Source organism: Lissotriton helveticus, chromosome 12 (assembly GCF_964261635.1).
Source record: "Lissotriton helveticus chromosome 12, aLisHel1.1, whole genome shotgun sequence".
NCBI classification, from domain to species: domain Eukaryota; kingdom Metazoa; phylum Chordata; class Amphibia; order Caudata; family Salamandridae; genus Lissotriton; species Lissotriton helveticus.
This window is the reverse complement of record NC_136073.1, coordinates 10,531,526-10,551,233: the sequence shown is the minus strand read 5'-3', so window position 1 is coordinate 10,551,233 and position 19,708 is coordinate 10,531,526. Positions and strand designations below refer to the sequence as shown.

Genomic DNA, 19,708 nt, shown 5'->3' with positions numbered 1-19,708 from the left:
TGTAATGTGAGTGAATGTCGATGAGAGGCAGTGGTATGCGTGGTGAAGGTGTTTGTAATGTGAGTGAATGTCGATGAGAGGCAGTGGTATGCGTGGTGAAGGTGTTTGTAATGTGAGTGAATGTCGATGAGAGGCAGTGGTATGCGTGGTGAAGGTGTTTGTAATGTGAGTGAATGTAGATGAGTGGCAGTAGTATGCGTGGTGAAGGTGTTTGTAATGTGAGTGAATGTAGATGAGAGGCAGTGGTATGCGTGGTGAAGGTGTTTGTAATGTGAGTGAATGTCGATGAGAGGCAGTGGTATGCGTGGTGAAGGTGTTTGTAATGTGAGTGAATGTAGATGAGAGGCAGTGGTATGCGTGGTGAAGGTGTTTGTAATGTGAGTGAATGTAGATGTGTGACAGTGGTATGCGTGGTGAAGGTGTTTGTAATGTGAGTGAATGTCGATGAGAGGCAGTGGTATGCGTGGTGAAGGTGTTTGTAATGTGAGTGAATGTAGATGAGAGGCAGTGGTATGCGTGGTGAAGGTGTTTGTAATGTGAGTGAATGTAGATGTGTGACAGTGGTATGCGTGGTGAAGGTGTTTGTAATGTGAGTGAATGTCGATGAGAGGCAGTGGTATGCGTGGTGAAGGTGTTTGTAATGTGAGTGAATGTCGATGAGAGGCAGTGGTATGCGTGGTGAAGGTGTTTGTAATGTGAGTGAATGTAGATGAGTGGCAGTAGTATGCGTGGTGAAGGTGTTTGTAATGTGAGTGAATGTAGATGAGAGGCAGTGGTATGCGTGGTGAAGGTGTTTGTAATGTGAGTGAATGTCGATGAGAGGCAGTGGTATGCGTGGTGAAGGTGTTTGTAATGTGAGTGAATGTAGATGAGAGGCAGTGGTATGCGTGGTGAAGGTGTTTGTAATGTGAGTGAATGTAGATGAGAGGCAGTGGTATGCGTGGTGAAGGTGTTTGTAATGTGAGTGAATGTAGATGTGTGGCAGTGGTATGCGTGGTGAAGGTGATTGTAATGTGAGTGAATGTAGATGTGTGGCAGTGGTATGCGTGGTGAAGGTGTTTGTAATGTGAGTGAATGTAGATGAGAGGCAGTGGTATGCGTGGTGAAGGTGTTTGTAATGTGAGTGAATGTAGATGAGAGGCTCTGGTATGCGTGGTGAAGGTGTTTGTAATGTGAGTGAATGTAGATGAGGCACTGGTATGCGTGGTGAAGGTGTTTGTAATGTGAGTGAATGTAGATGTGTGGCCCTGGTATGCGTGTTGAAGGTGTTTGTAATGTGAGTGAATGTAGATGTGTGACAGTGGTATGCGTGTTGAAGGTGTTTGTAATGTGAGTGAATGTAGATGTGTGACAGTGGTATGCGTGGTGAAGGTGTTTGTAATGTGAGTGAATGTCGATGAGAGGCAGTGGTATGCGTGGTGAAGGTGTTTGTAATGTGAGTGAATGTCGATGAGAGGCAGTGGTATGCGTGGTGAAGGTGTTTGTAATGTGAGTGAATGTAGATGAGAGGCAGTGGTATGCGTGGTGAAGGTGTTTGTAATGTGAGTGAATGTAGATGAGAGGCAGTGGTATGCGTGGTGAAGGTGTTTGTAATGTGAGTGAATGTCGATGAGAGGCAGTGGTATGCGTGGTGAAGGTGTTTGTAATGTGAGTGAATGTAGATGTGTGGCAGTGGTATGCGTGGTGAAGGTGTTTGTAATGTGAGTGAATGTAGATGAGAGGCAGTGGTATGCGTGGTGAAGGTGTTTGTAATGTGAGTGAATGTAGATGAGAGGCTCTGGTATGCGTGGTGAAGGTGTTTGTAATGTGAGTGAATGTAGATGAGAGGCACTGGTATGCGTGGTGAAGGTGTTTGTAATGTGAGTGAATGTAGATGAGAGGCAGTGGTATGCGTGGTGAAGGTGTTTGTAATGTGAGTGAATGTAGATGTGTGGCAGTGGTATGCGTGGTGAAGGTGTTTGTAATGTGAGTGAATGTAGATGTGGGCAGTGGTATGCGTGGTGAAGGTGTTTGTAATGTGAGTGAATGTAGATGTGGGCAGTGGTATGCGTGGTGAAGGTGTTTGTAATGTGAGTGAATGTAGATGAGTGGCAGTGGTATATGTGGTGAAAGTGTTTGTAATGTGAGTGAATGTAGATGTGTGGCAGTGGTATGCGTGGTGAAGGTGTTTGTAATGTGAGTGAATGTAGATGTGTGGCAGTGGTATGCATGGTGAAGGTGTTTGTAATGTGAGTGAATGTAGATGTGTGGCAGTGGTATGCGTGGTGAAGGTGTTTGTACTGTGAGTGAATGTAGTTGTGGGCAGTGGTATGCGTGGTGAAGGTGTTTGTAATGTGAGTGAATGTAGATGTGTGACACTGGTATGCATGGTGAAGGTGTTTGTAATGTGAGTGAATGTAGATGTGTGACACTGGTAAGCATGGTGAAGGTGTTTGTAATGTGAGTGAATGTAGATCTGGGCAGTGGTATGCGTGATGAAGGTGTTTGTAATGTGAGTGAATGTAGCTGTGGGCAGTGGTATGCATGGTGAAGGTGTTTGTAATGTGAGTGAATGTAGATGTGTGGCAGTGGTATGCTTGGTGAAGGTGTTTGTAATGTGAGTGAATGTAGATGTGGGCAGTGGTATGCGTGGTGAAGGTGTTTGTAATGTGAGTGAATGTAGTTGTGGGCAGTGGTATGCATGGTGAAGGTGTTTGTAATGTGAGTGAATGTAGATGTGTGGCAGTGGTATGCGTGGTGAAGGTGTTTGTAATGTGAGTGAATGTCGATGAGAGGCAGTGGTATGCGTGGTGAAGGTGTTTGTAATGTGAGTGAATGTCGATGAGAGGCAGTGGTATGCATGGTGAAGGTGTTTGTAATGTGAGAGAATTTAGATGAGAGGCAGTGGTATGCGTGGTGAAGGTGTTTGTAATGTGAGTGAATGTAGATGAGAGACACTGGTATGCATGGTGAAGGTGTTTGTAATGTGAGTGAATGTAGATGAGAGGCAGTGGTATGCGTGGTGAAGGTGTTTGTAATGTGAGTGAATGTAGATGAGAGGCTCTGGTATGCGTGGTGAAGGTGTTTGTAATGTGAGTGAATGTAGATGAGGCACTGGTATGCGTGGTGAAGGTGTTTGTAATGTGAGTGAATGTAGATGTGTGGCCCTGGTATGCGTGTTGAAGGTGTTTGTAATGTGAGTGAATGTAGATGTGTGACAGTGGTATGCGTGTTGAAGGTGTTTGTAATGTGAGTGAATGTAGATGTGTGACAGTGGTATGCGTGGTGAAGGTGTTTGTAATGTGAGTGAATGTCGATGAGAGGCAGTGGTATGCGTGGTGAAGGTGTTTGTAATGTGAGTGAATGTCGATGAGAGGCAGTGGTATGCGTGGTGAAGGTGTTTGTAATGTGAGTGAATGTAGATGAGAGGCAGTGGTATGCGTGGTGAAGGTGTTTGTAATGTGAGTGAATGTAGATGAGAGGCAGTGGTATGCGTGGTGAAGGTGTTTGTAATGTGAGTGAATGTCGATGAGAGGCAGTGGTATGCGTGGTGAAGGTGTTTGTAATGTGAGTGAATGTAGATGTGTGGCAGTGGTATGCGTGGTGAAGGTGTTTGTAATGTGAGTGAATGTAGATGAGAGGCAGTGGTATGCGTGGTGAAGGTGTTTGTAATGTGAGTGAATGTAGATGAGAGGCTCTGGTATGCGTGGTGAAGGTGTTTGTAATGTGAGTGAATGTAGATGAGAGGCACTGGTATGCGTGGTGAAGGTGTTTGTAATGTGAGTGAATGTAGATGAGAGGCAGTGGTATGCGTGGTGAAGGTGTTTGTAATGTGAGTGAATGTAGATGTGTGGCAGTGGTATGCGTGGTGAAGGTGTTTGTAATGTGAGTGAATGTAGATGTGGGCAGTGGTATGCGTGGTGAAGGTGTTTGTAATGTGAGTGAATGTAGATGTGGGCAGTGGTATGCGTGGTGAAGGTGTTTGTAATGTGAGTGAATGTAGATGAGTGGCAGTGGTATATGTGGTGAAAGTGTTTGTAATGTGAGTGAATGTAGATGTGTGGCAGTGGTATGCGTGGTGAAGGTGTTTGTAATGTGAGTGAATGTAGATGTGTGGCAGTGGTATGCATGGTGAAGGTGTTTGTAATGTGAGTGAATGTAGATGTGTGGCAGTGGTATGCGTGGTGAAGGTGTTTGTACTGTGAGTGAATGTAGTTGTGGGCAGTGGTATGCGTGGTGAAGGTGTTTGTAATGTGAGTGAATGTAGATGTGTGACACGGGTATGCATGGTGAAGGTGTTTGTAATGTGAGTGAATGTAGATGTGTGACACTGGTAAGCATGGTGAAGGTGTTTGTAATGTGAGTGAATGTAGATATGGGCAGTGGTATGCGTGATGAAGGTGTTTGTAATGTGAGTGAATGTAGCTGTGGGCAGTGGTATGCATGGTGAAGGTGTTTGTAATGTGAGTGAATGTAGATGTGTGGCAGTGGTATGCTTGGTGAAGGTGTTTGTAATGTGAGTGAATGTAGATGTGGGCAGTGGTATGCGTGGTGAAGGTGTTTGTAATGTGAGTGAATGTAGTTGTGGGCAGTGGTATGCATGGTGAAGGTGTTTGTAATGTGAGTGAATGTAGATGTGTGGCAGTGGTATGCGTGGTGAAGGTGTTTGTAATGTGAGTGAATGTCGATGAGAGGCAGTGGTATGCGTGGTGAAGGTGTTTGTAATGTGAGTGAATGTCGATGAGAGGCAGTGGTATGCGTGGTGAAGGTGTTTGTAATGTGAGTGAATGTAGATGAGAGGCAGTGGTATGCGTGGTGAAGGTGTTTGTAATGTGAGTGAATGTCGATGAGAGGCAGTGGTATGCGTGGTGAAGGTGTTTGTAATGTGAGTGAATGTCGATGAGAGGCAGTGGTATGCGTGGTGAAGGTGTTTGTAATGTGAATGTGTGTTGGACCCGGCCGCATGGCGTGGTCCTACCTCTCCCGCATGGCGGGCCCAGGCTGACATCGGCCCTCCATCGAGCCACGGTCGCCCCTTGGCACGACCCCACACGAACTACCGACAGGAGCCGCCACCCTTTCAACCCCCGGCTCTCCCCCCCGGGAACACGGCGGACCCTGCACGCCCCAACGCTGCCGGTCCGGCGCCCACGCCAGACCCCCATTTCAGGCCCGACTCCATCTTGGGCCCATCACGTCCCGAGCACGTGGCCTCAGCCCGACCCCGGCCAAGGCCCCAGCGAAGCCCCGACATCGTGGCACCAAGATCCTCCCAGGTGGTAGAGTGGCCACTCAACGAATCCAAGACGAGGGGAGTTTCGATGGCCCTCCAGCCGTCCCCGAACGCCTGGTATCGATCGCCCTCCGGCCTCCCTGGGCGCTGGCTCCACCCCCCTGCTGGGTGTCTGGACACCACCCTCCCGGCCCCTCTGGCCCCCAGGCGCGAGGGTCCGGACATCAAAGTACTCCAGTCCTATATCTGGGCCAGCCCTGGAGTAGGACGCCAGTTGTATCCTGGAGTCGAGATCCCTGCTGACGCTGTCGCGGCTGACCCCGTAAAGACCTCATTACTCTGAACCCTGAACCATCTTTGGAGCCTGCTGGCGCGGTCCATCTTAGCTGAACCATCTTTGGAGCCTGCTGGTGCTGCCACGGTCCATCTTAGCTGAACCATCTTTGGAGCCTGCTGGCGCTGCCGCGGTCCATCTTAGCTGAACCATCTTTGGAGCCTGCTGGCGCTGCCGCGGTCCATTTTAGCTGAACCATCTTTGGAGCCTGCTGGCGCTGCCGCGGTCCATCTTTGCTGAACCATCTTTGGAGCCTGCTGGCGCTGCCGCGGCCCATCCTCGCCGAACCTGCCTCGAGTCTTGCAGGCGCTGCCGCGGCTCGACCCTTCGGAACCCCCCAGCTCGAGGATTGAGAGTTGTGCGCAGGGTATCCCTCCGCCCATCAAGTACTGAGACTGTCCCGCTACCCTGTTCCCTGTTACGTGACTTTACGGATCCCTCGATCCGCTTGTACATATTACCGAAGATAATCGACCCTTTATACTTGATAAAGCCTAAGAACTTATCCTTGTGTGGTGTCCATTTGTAGTGGTGTGATTGCTCTGCTGTGCGATTATACGAGAGGGCCCTCACACCGGAGGCCTCTCGACAACGCTCGGCCACTTCCGAGAAGGAGGGGTGGACCTAGGGGTGGTCAGTCCGACATCTTCTGCCTCCCCCGGGATCGCCTTTCTAACATTGGTGGCAGGCGGTGCGATCCGAGCCAACGCAAATCGTACAGAGAGTGACTCACCCACTACCGATAAAAATACACTGCGACCATGACTGCTCAAGAAACCCGACCGAATGGAAGAATACAGTCATAAGGAATTGAAACAATTCTGCAAAGACCTGGGCATCGCTACCACTGGCCTAAGTACCATGGAAGACTTTAAATCGGCCCTGCAAGCATGGGTGGAAGCCGGAGACACGCCACCCCAGAATGAAGATAACCCGGGCCCGAACGGACGCCCGGAGACCGACGCGTCCCCAGCGGGGGAAAGACCCGCCAACCTAGACACGGGCCTCCCCCACGGAGACGCCCGAGAACGAGAGAGGAACCGGCTCCACGAATTGGAGCTCGCCCGACTCCGGCTAGACGGAGAACTACAGCTGGCAGAGACAAAAATAGCCCTCGAACAGCTACGGCTGGAAGGAGACCTGGAAGAGAAACGAAGACAAAGAGACCTCGAAGAAAAGAAACTCACAATCGAGCACGAGCGTGGCTTAAAGGAACTAAAAATCAAGGCCAAAACGAACGAGGCCAGCGCCTCCGGGGGCAAGACCTCGCCCCCTCCTGTAGACACGAAGGTGCACATCCCCAAGGATGTCGTCAAAGAGTACTATAAAAACGACGACATCCAAGAGTGGTTCAAAGCCTACGAAGTAGCCATGACCGCCCATCGAGTACCCCTCAAGGACTGGGGCGCCGGCCTGTGGGGGAAGTTCGTCAACGAAGGGAGGGACGCCCTGCTAGAGCTTCCCGATGCCAAGATGACCTCGTACGAACACATGAAAACCGCCCTACTCACTCGCTACGGACTCACCCTCGAAATGTACCGGCAGCGATTCCGAGACTGTAAAAAGATCCCCGGTACCATATGGGTGGAGTACGTAAACTTTTATAGCCGAGCCCTCGAGGGTTGGATCAAAGGCAGTCATGTCACCACCTACCAGCAGTTGGTCGACCTCATTATATGGGAACATCTTTCCAATAACTGCTTCATCGAACTCCGGCAGCATCTCCTCGACAGCAAACTGACAGAGCCACGAAAACTCGCTGTCGAGGCTGATAGATGGGTGAGCACTCGAGTCCCCCGGAGCCCGATGGGAGACTACGGCCGGGGATCCCCGGGGAACCACCGACCACGAGGCGGCGGAGGAGGCCAGAGCCGGGGCCGAGACGCCCCCACGGGGTCCTCCCCTACCTCCACTACGCCAGCCCTGGGCCGAAGGGGAGCCCCTCCAGCACGACCGGGGCCTCGCCCGAACGTTATCTGCCACAGATGCCAGCGGCCTGGTCACTATGCCAATGACCCCCTCTGCCCGATGAACCAACGACCCGGCACCACCGGTCCTCCAAACCGCCAGATCGCGGCCGCCGCCCTGGGTGAAGAAAGAGGCGAGGGAGAGGACGACGACCCCGAGCAGGCCGAGTGGGAACCCGCCGCTATGATCTTGGCATGCCTGGGCGAAAGAGACATGATCCCCCGAGCCCCGATCCCAGGCAACACCCAGAAGTACCGCCAATGGGTCACCATTAATGGACACCGAGCCGAGGCCCTCCGTGACACGGGAGCCAGCGTAACGGCGGTCCGCTGCCATTTGGTGACCCCGGAACAAATCCTACCCAACGTCCTGTGCCCAGTACGGTCGGCGGACAACTCCGAGAGCTTGTGCCAGATGGCACGTATCCCCTTCGAATGGGGAGGGGTGTCGGGCATGCTGAAGGTGACCGTCCGGGACGATGCCCCCGTGGACTGCCTCCTCAAGAACGACCTGGAAAGTTCCCCCTGGGCCCACGTCGAGCGGAGAGAGCATCTGGGAATGCTAGGCCTTCCCGAGTGGGTCTGCGCGACCACTCGATCCATGGCCGCCCGGGCCTCTGCCCCGAACGAAGCCACCCCGCCTGAAGAACCGGAGTGGCCCGCACCTCCGCCGCCCGCCGTCCCCGAGGGCGCCGGGCCAGAACTCGAGCCCCAGGGGCCCAGCCATGAAGATCTCACCGAGCTCGGCCACCTTCCCGAACTAGCCCAATGGCGCCAAGAAGGTGGCCCCACCCGCGAACAGTTCCGTCAAGAACAGAAAACGTGCCCCTCCCTCGAGGGAATCCGACAACAAGCCGCCACCCAAGCCGCCGGAGACCCATCGGGGTCCCACTGGGTCTATTGGGACCACGACCTCCTCTACAGTGAGCAGAAGATTGCCGAACTGGGAGCCAGCCGAGTGCTGGTCGTCCCCCTCCGATTCAGAGACTTCCTCTTGAACCTGGCACATGACGTGCCCCTCGCCGGGCACCTGGGGCAGGACAAAACCTACAGCCGCCGGGTGACCCATTTTTACTGGCCGAAAATGCGCAACGATGTGAGCAACCACTGCAGAACCTGTCCGACCTGTCAAGCCAGCGGGAAGAGTGGGGGGAAAATCAAAGCCCCGCTCCAACCTTTACCCGTGGTCACCACCCCCTTCGAGCGAGTGGGGATCGACATCGTGGGGCCCCTGGACACCCGCACCTCTCAGGGGCACCGCTTCATCCTCGTCCTGGTGGACCATGCCACCCGCTATCCGGAAGCCATCCCCCTCCGCACCATCACGGCCCCCGTGGTGGGCCGAGCGCTAATGGGGATCTTCTCCAGAGTCGGCTTCCCCCGAGAGGTCGTGAGTGATCGGGGCACAAACTTTATATCTAAATATATGCGGTCCCTGTGGCACCAGTGCGGGGTCACCTATAAGTTCACCACCCCGTATCACCCCCAAGGAAATCGACTGGTAGAACGGTTCAACCGAACACTGAAGGGAATGATCAAGGGCCTAGAAGAGCCGCTACGACGCAGATGGGACGTACTGCTGCCCTGCCTCCTGTTTGCCTATCGAGAGGTGCCCCAGAAGTCCCTGGGGTTCAGCCCCTTCGAACTGTTGTATGGGCATCCTGTCCGAGGTCCCCTCAGTCTGGTCAAAGAAGGCTGGGAGACGGCTGTCTGAGATGCTCCACCGGATGTCTACCAGTACCTCCTGACCCTCCGCAACCAGACTCGGAAGTTCCGTGAACTGGCCAAGCCAACCTTGAGGCCAGTCAGGAGGAGATGAAGCGCTGGTATGACCAGAACGCCTCGTCCATCGAGTTCGAGCCGGGCCAGCAGGTCTGGGTCATGTCCCCGGTCGAACCTTGTGCCCTCCAGGACAAATGGACGGGGCCCTTCAAAGTGGTGGAGCGCAAAAGCCCCGTCACTTACTTGGTGGACATGGAGTCCCCCGGAATCCCCTCCGGGTTCTACACGCCAACAGGCTCAAGCCTCACTTTGCCCGCACGGAACTGAGCCTGCCTCTAGCTACAGATGACGGAGCGGAAGACGACTCCGAGCCCCTACCAGATCTCCTGAGCACCACCGAAAAGGATGGCTCCGTCGAAGGGGTCACGCTCTCCTCTACCCTGACCCCAGAACAGCACCAAGACTGCCGGAAGCTGCTGGGGCAATTTGCAGACCTATTTTCCCTCACTCCCGGAGTCACCGGTGGTGTGTCCACGACGTAGACACTGGGGACAGCCCGCCTGTACGACACCGGGCTTTTCGAGTCCCCGACCGAGTTCGGGCCTGCATTCAGTCCAAAGTTGCCAAGATGCTAGCTCTGGGGGTAGTCGAACCCTCGGACAGTCCCTGGGCCAGTCCAGTTGTCCTGGTCCCTAAAGCCGCCGCCTCCGGCGCACCCCTGGAGCTCCGGTTCTGTGTCGACTACCGGGGGCTGAATGCCATCACCAGGACCGACGCCCATCCCATCCCCCGGGCAGATGAACTGATCGATCGCCTGGGGGCCGCCAGGTACCTCAGCACCTTCGACCTCACGGCCGGGTATTGGCAGATCGGCCTCACCCCTGGTGCCCAAGAGCGATCTGCCTTCTCGACACCCGACGGTCACTTCCACTTTAAAGTGATGCCCTTTGGCATGAAAAACGCCCCGGCTACCTTCCAGAGACTAGTGAATAGAGTGCTGGCGGGGCTAGAAGAGTTCAGCGCCGCATATCTGGACGATATTGCGGTATACAGCCTCCACTGGGACGAACACCTGACACACCTCTGGAAGGTCCTGACGGCCCTCCGACGGGCCGGACTGACAATAAAAGCCAGCAAGTGCCAGATAGGCCAAGGGTCCGTGACCTATCTGGGGCACCAAGAAGGGAGCGGCCAGGTGGCTCCCCTCCAACCGAAGGCCTGGGAGCCCCCGGTCACCCAGACAGCCGTCCGAGCCTTCCTGGGGCTCACTGGATATTATCGGCGCTTCATAAAGGACTATGGGAGCATTGTGGGGCCCCTCACAGAACTGACCTCCAAAAGACTACCACACAAGGTGCACTGGACCCCCGAGTGCCAAGCAGCCTTCGAGACACTAAAGACTGCCATGTGCACCGCCCCTGTGCTCCAGGCCCCCGACTACAGCCGAGAGTTTGTGGTCCAAACCGACGCCTCGGAGCACGGCATTGGGGCGGTCCTCTCACAAGTAGACCCTGAGGGAGTCGACATTCCCGTGGCTTTCATCAGTCGGCGCCTGCTGGCTAGAGAACAACGATGGAGCACCATCGAGAGGGAAGCCTTTGCCGTCGTATGGGCCCTAAAGAAACTCCGGCCCTACCTCTTCGGCACCCACTTCCGGGTACAGACCGACCACCGGCCCCTGCGGTGGGTGATGCAGATGCGTGACGAAAACCCGAAGCTGCTGCGATGGTTCATCTCCCTGCAAGGGATGGACTTCACGGTGGAGCATCGCCCCGGCAATGACCACGCCAATGCTGATGGCCTGTCCCGGTTCTTCCGCCTCGGCGAGGAGAACCCCCAAGAAGATGGGTGACTCTCCCTGCCTTCAGCTGGAGGGGACGTGTGTTGGACCCGGTCACATGGCGTGGTCCTACCTCTCCCGCATGGCGGGCCCAGGCTGACATCGGCCCTCCATCGAGCCACGGTCGCCCCTTGGCACGACCCCACACGAACTACCGACAGGAGCCGCCACCCTGGCAACACCCGGCTCTCCCCCCCGGGAACACGGCGGACCCTGCACGCCCCAACGCTGCCAGTCCGGCGCCCACGCCAGACCCCCATTTCAGGCCCGACTCCATCTTGGGCCCATCACGTCCCGAGCACGTGGCCTCAGCCCGACCCCGGCCAAGGCCCCAGCGAAGCCCCGACATCGAGGCACCAAGATCCTCCCAGGTGGTAGAGTGGCCACTCAACGAATCCAAGAGGAGGGGAGTTTCGATGGCCCTCCAGCCGTCCCCGGACGCCTGGTATCGATCGCCCTCCGGCCTCCCTGGGCGCTGGCTCCACCCCCCTGCTGGGTGTCTGGACACCACCCTCCCGGCCCCTTTGGCCCCCAGGCGCGAGGGTCCGGACATCAAAGGACTCCAGTCCTATATCTGGGCCAGCCCTGGAGTAGGACGCCAGTTGTATCCTGGAGTCGAGAGCCCTGCTGACGCTGTCGCGGCTGACCCCGTAAAGACCTCATTACTCTGAACCCTGAACCATCTTTGGAGCCTGCTGGCGCTGCCGCGGTCCATCTTAGCTGAACCATCTTTGGAGCCTGCTGGCGCTGCCGCGGTCCATCTTAGCTGAACCATCTTTGGAGCCTGCTGGCGCTGCCGCGGTCCATCTTAGCTGAACCATCTTTGGAGCCTGCTGGCGCTGCCGCGGTCCATCTTAGCTGAACCATCTTTGGAGCCTGCTGGCGCTGCCGCAGTCCATCTTAGCTGAACCATCTTTGAAGCCTGCTGGCGCTGTCGCGGTCCATCTATGCTGAACCATATTTGGAGCCTGCTGTCGCTGCCGCGGTCCATCCTCGCCGAACCTGCCTCGAGTCTTGCTGGCGCTACCGCGGCTCGACCCTTCGGAACCCCCCAGCTCAAGGATTGAGAGTTGTGCGCAGGGTATCCCTCCGCCCAACAAGTACTGAGACTGTCCTGCTACCCTGTTCCCTGTTACGTGACTTTACGGATCCATCGATCCGCTTGTACATATTACCGAAGATAATCGACCCTTTATACTTGATAAAGCCTAAGAACTTATCCTTGTGTGGTGTCCATTTGTAGTGGTGTGATTGCTCTGCTGTGCGATTATACGAGAGGGCCCTCACACCGGAGGCCTCTCGACAACGCTCGGCCACTTCCGAGAAGGAGGGGTGGACCTAGGGGTGGTCAGTCCGACATCTTCTGCCTCCCCGGGATCGCCTTTCTAACAATGAATGTAGATGAGTGGCAGTGGTATGTGTGGTGAAGGTGTTTGTAATGTGAGTGAATGTAGATGAGTGGCACTGGTATGCGTGGTGAAGGTGTTTGTAATGTGAGTGAATGTCGATGAGAGGCAGTGGTATGCGTGGTGAAGGTGTTTGTAATGTGAGTGAATGTAGATGAGAGGCAGTGGTATGCGTGGTGAAGGTGTTTGTAATGTGAGTGAATGTAGATGAGAGGCAGTGGTATGCGTGGTGAAGGTGTTTGTAATGTGAGTGAATGTAGATGAGAGGCAGTGGTATGCGTGGTGAAGGTGTTTGTAATGTGAGTGAATGTAGATGAGAGGCAGTGGTATGCGTGGTGAAGGTGTTTGTAATGTGAGTGAATGTAGATGAGAGGCAGTGGTATGCGTGGTGAAGGTGTTTGTAATGTGTGTGACTGTCGATGAGAGGCAGTGGTATGCGTGGTGAAGGTGCTTGTAATGTGAGTGAATGTCGATGAGAGGCACTGGTATGCGTGGTGAAAGTGTTTGTAATGTGAGTGAATGTAGATGAGTCTGTCAGGTGTCTCTCCTCGTCGCTACCCTCCATGTCTCCTGTATCCGTCCTCCCTCCGTCTGTAAGGTGTCTGTCCTCGCCTTTCCCTGTCTACCGTACTGCTCTCTCTTGCATGTCTCACCCCAGCTTGTTTCTTCCCCCTGCAGGAGTCCAGAGGCTTCGAGTCACCGGGACCGGTCCCAGGTCAAGTCGGTAAGTACTTCACCTCCACCCACACCCCAGGTCTGGCCACAGCGCCTGCACGGGTCCTCCTGCTCTCTGCCCTGGAGCTGGCCACAGGGGTGCAACCCAGGCCTCTGGAGCCCCTGCAGCGCAGGGGGCCCTCGAGTGCCCCGCAGCTCTTCAAGGGGTGTCTATTCAGCCCAAGGTCAATGGATATCTGTGAGACATGGGAGACTGGGGTCCCTCTTCACTTTCTGCAGGGGGGCATCATTTGCGTTAGGACGCTGGCTGCCCTCACAGGCACCTGCAGGATGAAGGTCCCACCACTGCCTGCCATGGAGGGTTCTCCTGGCTGCACCGGTGCAGGTGGAACCCGTGCGCATGCGCTGCCAGCAGGGTGGTAGATACTCCTTGTGGCAAAGAGCGGCGCCACAGGACTTGTTCATGTACAACATGTGAAGGGCAGTGGGTCACTCTGTGTGGCCATCGTGCAGAATCCAAGCCTTGGCTATGTGAGGAGCTGTGGCCCGCTACATATGAGAACAGCGGGCTACATCAGGGCAATGGTGGCCGCCTGGGACATGTGAAGTGGTGGGCCGCTCCTTGCGAAGACAGTGGGGTAAATAAGGGCCATGGTGGCCAAATGGGACCTGTGAAGTTGTGGGCTGCTCCGTGCTTGGACAGCGGGGTACAACAGGGCCATGGTGGCCACCTGGGACCGGTAAAGTCAGGGGCCGCTCCGTGCGAGGACAGCGGGGTACACTGGATTCACGGTGGACGCTTGGGACATGTGAAGTTGTGAGCCGTTCCGAGCGAGAACAGCGGGGTACACTGGGACCATGGTGGCCGCCAGGGACAAGTGAAGTCGTGGGCCGCTCCGTGCGGGGACAGCGTGGCACACCAGGGCCAAGGTGACCGCCTGGGACAAGTGAAGTCGAGGGGCGTTCCATCCGGGGACAGCGGGGCACACCAGGGCCATGGTAGCCACCTGGGACACGTGAAGTCATTGGCCACTCCATGCGAGGACACCAGGTACACAAATGCCCGTTCTTTCAGTCAAATGGTTACACTTTGTCTTTCAGCTCACAAACTGATTGGTCAGTCTTGCTGTCAGTCTTTTCATGTTAAGCTGTTGGGAAATCTTCTTCCGGGCTAAGTATTGCTGTATTGAGGATTCTGTGCCAGCGGGCTATTTTCATCTTCACAGCCTTCCCACTTCACGTTTCTCTACAGCAACTGCCACTGGAAGCTTTTTCACAACGTTGAAAATTATTCGTTTTGTGTTACTATGTTGTGTTGAAGTTCACTGACCTACTCAGAAGTGGTCTTTGAGGCAGACCTGTGGGGCTCTGTAGGAAACTGGCTCTATATATACTACACCAAAATGAGGTACAGGGTGTATAGAGTCCAGGAGACCCCAGAGGTCGGCAGAGGTTAAAGTTAGATAGAACCTTATGCTCTATTCGTGGTCGAGTGGTCGAGCAGTAAGGCAGTATCAGAGGACAGTGTTAAGCATTTGATGTACTCACTTAGTCAGCAAATGAATTCACACACTCAAGAACTGAACTCGAGGCCAATTGTTTTTGTATAAAAAAAATATACTGTTGTTTATTTTTAGAACCAAGCAAGCCTGGCACAGGTAAGCATAAAATACTTTTCATTAATAAAAGTTAAGTTTAGGTAACAGGTAAGTGGGCGCTCAGCATATAATTTTGGCTATATCAAGTTTTTATATTTATCTTTTTCCTTTTATGCTACTAGGCAAGAATAGGGAGGTTACCTAACTCCCTAACAAATCTCCTAATTCAAGGGGATCACAAGAAACAAATATATCTTGCCGAGCATAAGTTAATCACACAGCATAGAATACACTATATATGAATTAAATGTCAAAGTCAAGTATTTACTCATCAGTCGATATGACTATCTCCTCCAACTTCGTATTCTGTATTACCGTAATACAGAATACGAAGTTGGAGGAGATAGTAACTCGAACTGGAACTGAAAATGATCGCCTAACAAGATTGACGTAATTTAAGGATACCTCTTTTATAATTGGAACGAGAAAAAGATAAGAAACAATGAAATTAAAGTCGTGCTGACTACAAGTTACTTTACCTAAGATTATAACAAATATAAAGATTTACAATTTTGACTGGATTTAGAAGAAAACTTATATCACAAATTGTTACCAAAGTCGTGGAAGACTTGTTTTTTGTCCATGGACAATATACTTTATTGAAAGCCCTGAGGAAGTTGTTGTTACAACGAAACACGTGTTGGCTGATCCATTTGGTTGATTCATTTAAGAATATAGAACTACGTTGTGATAATTTGATTTGGAATTGATTTATATACAAGATTCTTGAACTATGGTGTGAGGACTTGAATTGAATACTTCATTCGCAAGACTGTTCTGAATTTATAGACTATTGTGAACTGAGAAACTCTGAACTGAGAATAAATCTGGACTCAAATTGAGAATAAATCTGGACTAAGTGTCATATCGACTGATGAGTAAATACTTGACTTTGACATTTAATTCATATATAGTGTATTCTATGCTGTGTGATTAACTTATGCTCGGCAAGATATATTTGTTACTTTTCATTAATAAGTTACTGAATATAGACCAGTTTGAAAATGCAATAGAACTTGTACTTCATTTGATTTACCTAGGGTTTAGGTCAGGGCAAATGGAGAAACAAAGTAGCACAAAAGGTGCACCCTCGGCGGCACTGGGGTGGCCGGGTGCAGGGTGCTGTTTCGGGGTCGGGTGCCCTGCTGTTTTCAATGGAGATCCTCCGGTTTGCAAAAGCACTGCAGGCAGGGAAGCAAAGGACTTCTAGGTGCGACCACCACTTGAAGAGGTAAGTTGGTAAGTTAAGGGTTGGTTAGGCAGCGTTGGACTGGGCACACAAGGCCGTGCGGCGCCAGGTGCAGGGGTACCTTTTGGGGTTGGATTTTCTTACCAGCTCCGGGTCGCGCTTAGGGGGGCCTTATGGATTTAGACTGCAGGTATCGACTGGAGGCTTGAGGCAGGTCAGGGGGTCGCCGGATCTCGGATCAGGATCGCCGGGTGACCTCCTCGTGGTGTTTTTCCATTCAAGCTCGGGCTGGGTTCAGCGGGTGCAGAGTGGGCTGGATTCACGGTCTCCGGCTGCTGCCAGAGGTTGCAGTTGAACAAATCCGGTGTTCACGGGAGAAGCAGTCTTTGGAAGTGAAGGCAGGCAGGTCCTCCGGGGCATTTGAGGATGCTGGCTGCAGGACACACCAGGATTTTGCAGGTGCAGGTTCGAGGGGAGACAGGCCGGTAGGGCTGGGGCCAAGTCAGTGGGTGTCTTCGTCTTGTTAGCTGCTGCACGGCTGTTCGGTTCTTCTTCTTCTTTTCTTCTTGTTAGGCTGGATCCACGGAACAAGGTTCGGGGTATCCCCTAAATACTAGATTAAGGGGCGTTACAGGTAGGTAAGGGCAGGGACCAATGGGTCCCTTCCCTGGGGTGGGTACACCCCCCATCGTACCACCCTCCAGTGGGAGGGGGACAGGAGCCTGTCCCTGGTTGGTTGGGTCCCCCCATCTTCTAGATGGCGGGGACTCAGAGCTGTGCTTCACCTCCCCTTCCCCACCTGAGGGGTGGAGTTGGCAGAGGTGGGCACACCTCTTTCCCTCACTTGTTTTTCCCACCGTTTTTCCAGCCCAAAGTAGGTGGTAGAACCAGTGGGGACCAGTTGCTGAAAGCAGTAAATGGTCTGGGGAGGCTCACGAAGGTGGCAAGCCTTTGAAGCTTCCCCTTCATGAACCCTGTCCAGCCTGGGGTAGGAGGCTTGGCACCTCGCCCCAGGATGTGCATGGTTTCAGGCCCCCCGAGAGCAGCAGCTCTCGACTCAGGGGTCCAGAAACATGTCTGTTGATGGCAGCCCAGGCAGCCACTCAGTCAGGTCACTAGAAGTTGGTTGAGTTTCAGGGGGCATCTCTAAGATGCCCTCTGTTGTGCATTTTACATTAAATCCCACACTGGCATCAGTGTGGGTTTAATGTGCTGAGACGTTTGATACCAAAATTCCCAGTTTTCAGTGTAGCCATTATGGTGTTGTAGAGCTCGTAATGACAAACTCCCAGCACCATATACTCTTAATGGCAGCACTGCACTTACAATGTCTAAGAATGGACTTGGGCACTGTAGAGGTACAGGGCTCATGCACCCGTACCCTCACCACTGGTATAGTGCACCCAGCTTGAGGGGTGACTGACCTATGCCAGGGCTGTGGTTTGTGGGCATGGCACACAGGGATGTGTGTCATGTCGACTCTCCACTTTGTTCTGCACCAAGACACGCAGCCTGCAAAGGCAGTGTGTGAGTGTCAGGGTACAGGGCCTCTCAGGGTGGCACAATAAGTGTCGCAGCCCTTAGGGGCCTTCTCTGGTCACAGTGCCCTGGGTATCCGTGGTACCATTAACCAGGGGCGGACCTGTAGCCATAGATGCCAATTGGGATTAGGCTTCAAAGCAATTTTAGGGAAGGAACATAGGCCCTGGGCCCCTGATTAGCAGGAGCCCAGGGCACACTCAGTCAAAGCACATCAGCAAGGGGGCATACCATGCAAGAAAGAGGGCACTTTCTCAGAGGCTCATTGTGGGGGCATCTTGTGAGGTCTCAACAACCCACAGACACCTCCTCTCCCAGGATGGTGGACATTGTAGGTCCTTCCAAAGCAGGGGATCCTCATCGGGGGCTTCCAATACAGGATCTGGCCTTGGTGGCCCTTGCAATGTCCTGCTGCACCTTGTTGTGCCCTGTTGTAGGCTGCTGCATGCCAACGCGCCCTACTTTGCCATGCTGCACTAACCATCACCATGCTGCACCCAGTCAAGGTGCCACGCCAAGACAGCCCGGCAGCTGCAGAAGCTAACCACCCCATGAGGCCGAGTGAAGTCAGATGTCCGCTTTGAAACACATCACTTGGTGAAGTCCACCAACCATAACCTTCTATTGAGTGATCCGAACACACATGGTGCTCTTTCCAGATACGACCAGATACAGCCATTCATCTCTGCTGCAACACCAGCCAATCTCCCTCCCACACCGCATGCCCCCGCAAGGGGTGAGCCAGACATTTCTTCACGTGCCACCTCAGGGACTAAAAGGTCCAGTGACTACCTTTCAGGCATCCATTTTAGGTCTAGCTTCCCATGTAAAAAGCACAGTGGCGTAACCAGCGTGCACACACTTTTCTGTGTTTATGTTACACATCTGTATTAAGTAAGGGGATGCTAAAGTGGGGGTGCTTCCTGGTAAAACTGACCCTCTCTCTTGTTGCTTCCTGCAGGTTCCCCAGATAGGTATGTCGTCTCACTTTTCTCAACCCCATTGCGGCCCTTATTCGTGGGCACGGCTCCCAGTGCGTCCTCAGACTCAGCCTTACGAAGGGAACCCACCTATCAGACATACAGTGTCACGCCGAAGGGCCCTGCACCCCCACCTCCAGAATGGGAGACGAGGACCCCAGGACGGCTGAAGGACTCACAGCTGGAAGAGTTTGAGGACAGACGGAGCCGGCAGAGGGACGAGTATGGTGTAAGTACTTGTGAGACATGACCCAAACACTAGCTGCACTAGAGCACTGCTGTTAATACACGTAGTGAGGGGTTAATGGGGTTAATGCTGTTAATGTATGCCAGACAGGGGTGGAACAAAGAATCATGGCCGCTGATGAACATCACTGCCTAGCCAGGGCCTGCCACATGCAATGAGTGACCTGTGGTAACAAGGCAAGAGGGACCTTACCATTCCCATCTAGGGCTTCTGTGACATCACCACAGTTACCCCACAACATTTATAAAGGATGGAAGAACAAGTTACTTACCTTCGGTAACGCTTTTTCTGGTGCATACAGTATCTGCCGGTGGGTTCCTCAGCTTCTGAATACCTCCTGCGCCAGCATTTCCATGGAAATTCTTTTCCTAGCTCTCCCACGTTGACGAGGACGTCATAATAGCACGGCTCCGCTCGTGACTCCATACGACGTCATCGGAGCCATAAGAAGACCTCATCGGCGTGCTGACGTCAGTTTCACCCATTTTTTCCGTGCCCTCGAGGCAAACAGCGGACCGACAACATTTTCACAAGTATACATAGTATACATAACATATATAAATGCAAATACACACAGCGTATACATGGATAGGATGGAAAAGACCTACAAACAAAGCATTTTCCAAAAACAAACTGTAAGCATGAAGAAGACATATTGAAAACATCCATCTCGAACAGTTATAACGTTTTTTTGGAGAAACAGGTGGACAACAGGGAGGTGGGTGGGACAGTGAGGAATCCACAGGCAGATACTGTATCCATCAGAAAAAGCGTTACCGAAGGTAAGTAACTTGTTCTCCTGATGGATACGTCTGCCTGTGGATTCCTCACTGTTCGATTTGGGGGTCTCTAGTTGGCACAGGTAGGTACTTGTGACCAATAGGGACCCTTGCCTCTAGTCAGGGAAAAGGGGTACACTCCTAAAATAATGCCTGCTCA

At 53.1% G+C, this 19,708-nt stretch overlaps 2 protein-coding genes across 2 annotated transcripts in view; both read left to right on the top strand.

Moving 5' to 3' along the window:
* The window catches only part of MISP (mitotic spindle positioning), a 161,756-nt gene that overhangs the window by 123,754 nt on the left and 18,294 nt on the right, over positions 1–19,708 (top strand). The window contains exons 10-11 of the mRNA XM_078670538.1: positions 13,160–13,205; positions 18,504–18,751. Coding sequence (XP_078526664.1) covers positions 13,160–13,205; positions 18,504–18,751 — 294 coding nt within the window. The remainder of the gene's footprint in view (positions 1–13,159; positions 13,206–18,503; positions 18,752–19,708) is intronic.
* The window catches only part of PTBP1 (polypyrimidine tract binding protein 1), a 450,657-nt gene continuing 438,122 nt past the window's right edge, over positions 7,174–19,708 (top strand). Inside the window, exon 1 of the mRNA XM_078670615.1 lies at positions 7,174–7,179. The gene's annotated coding sequence lies outside the window, so the exon portion shown is untranslated. The remainder of the gene's footprint in view (positions 7,180–19,708) is intronic.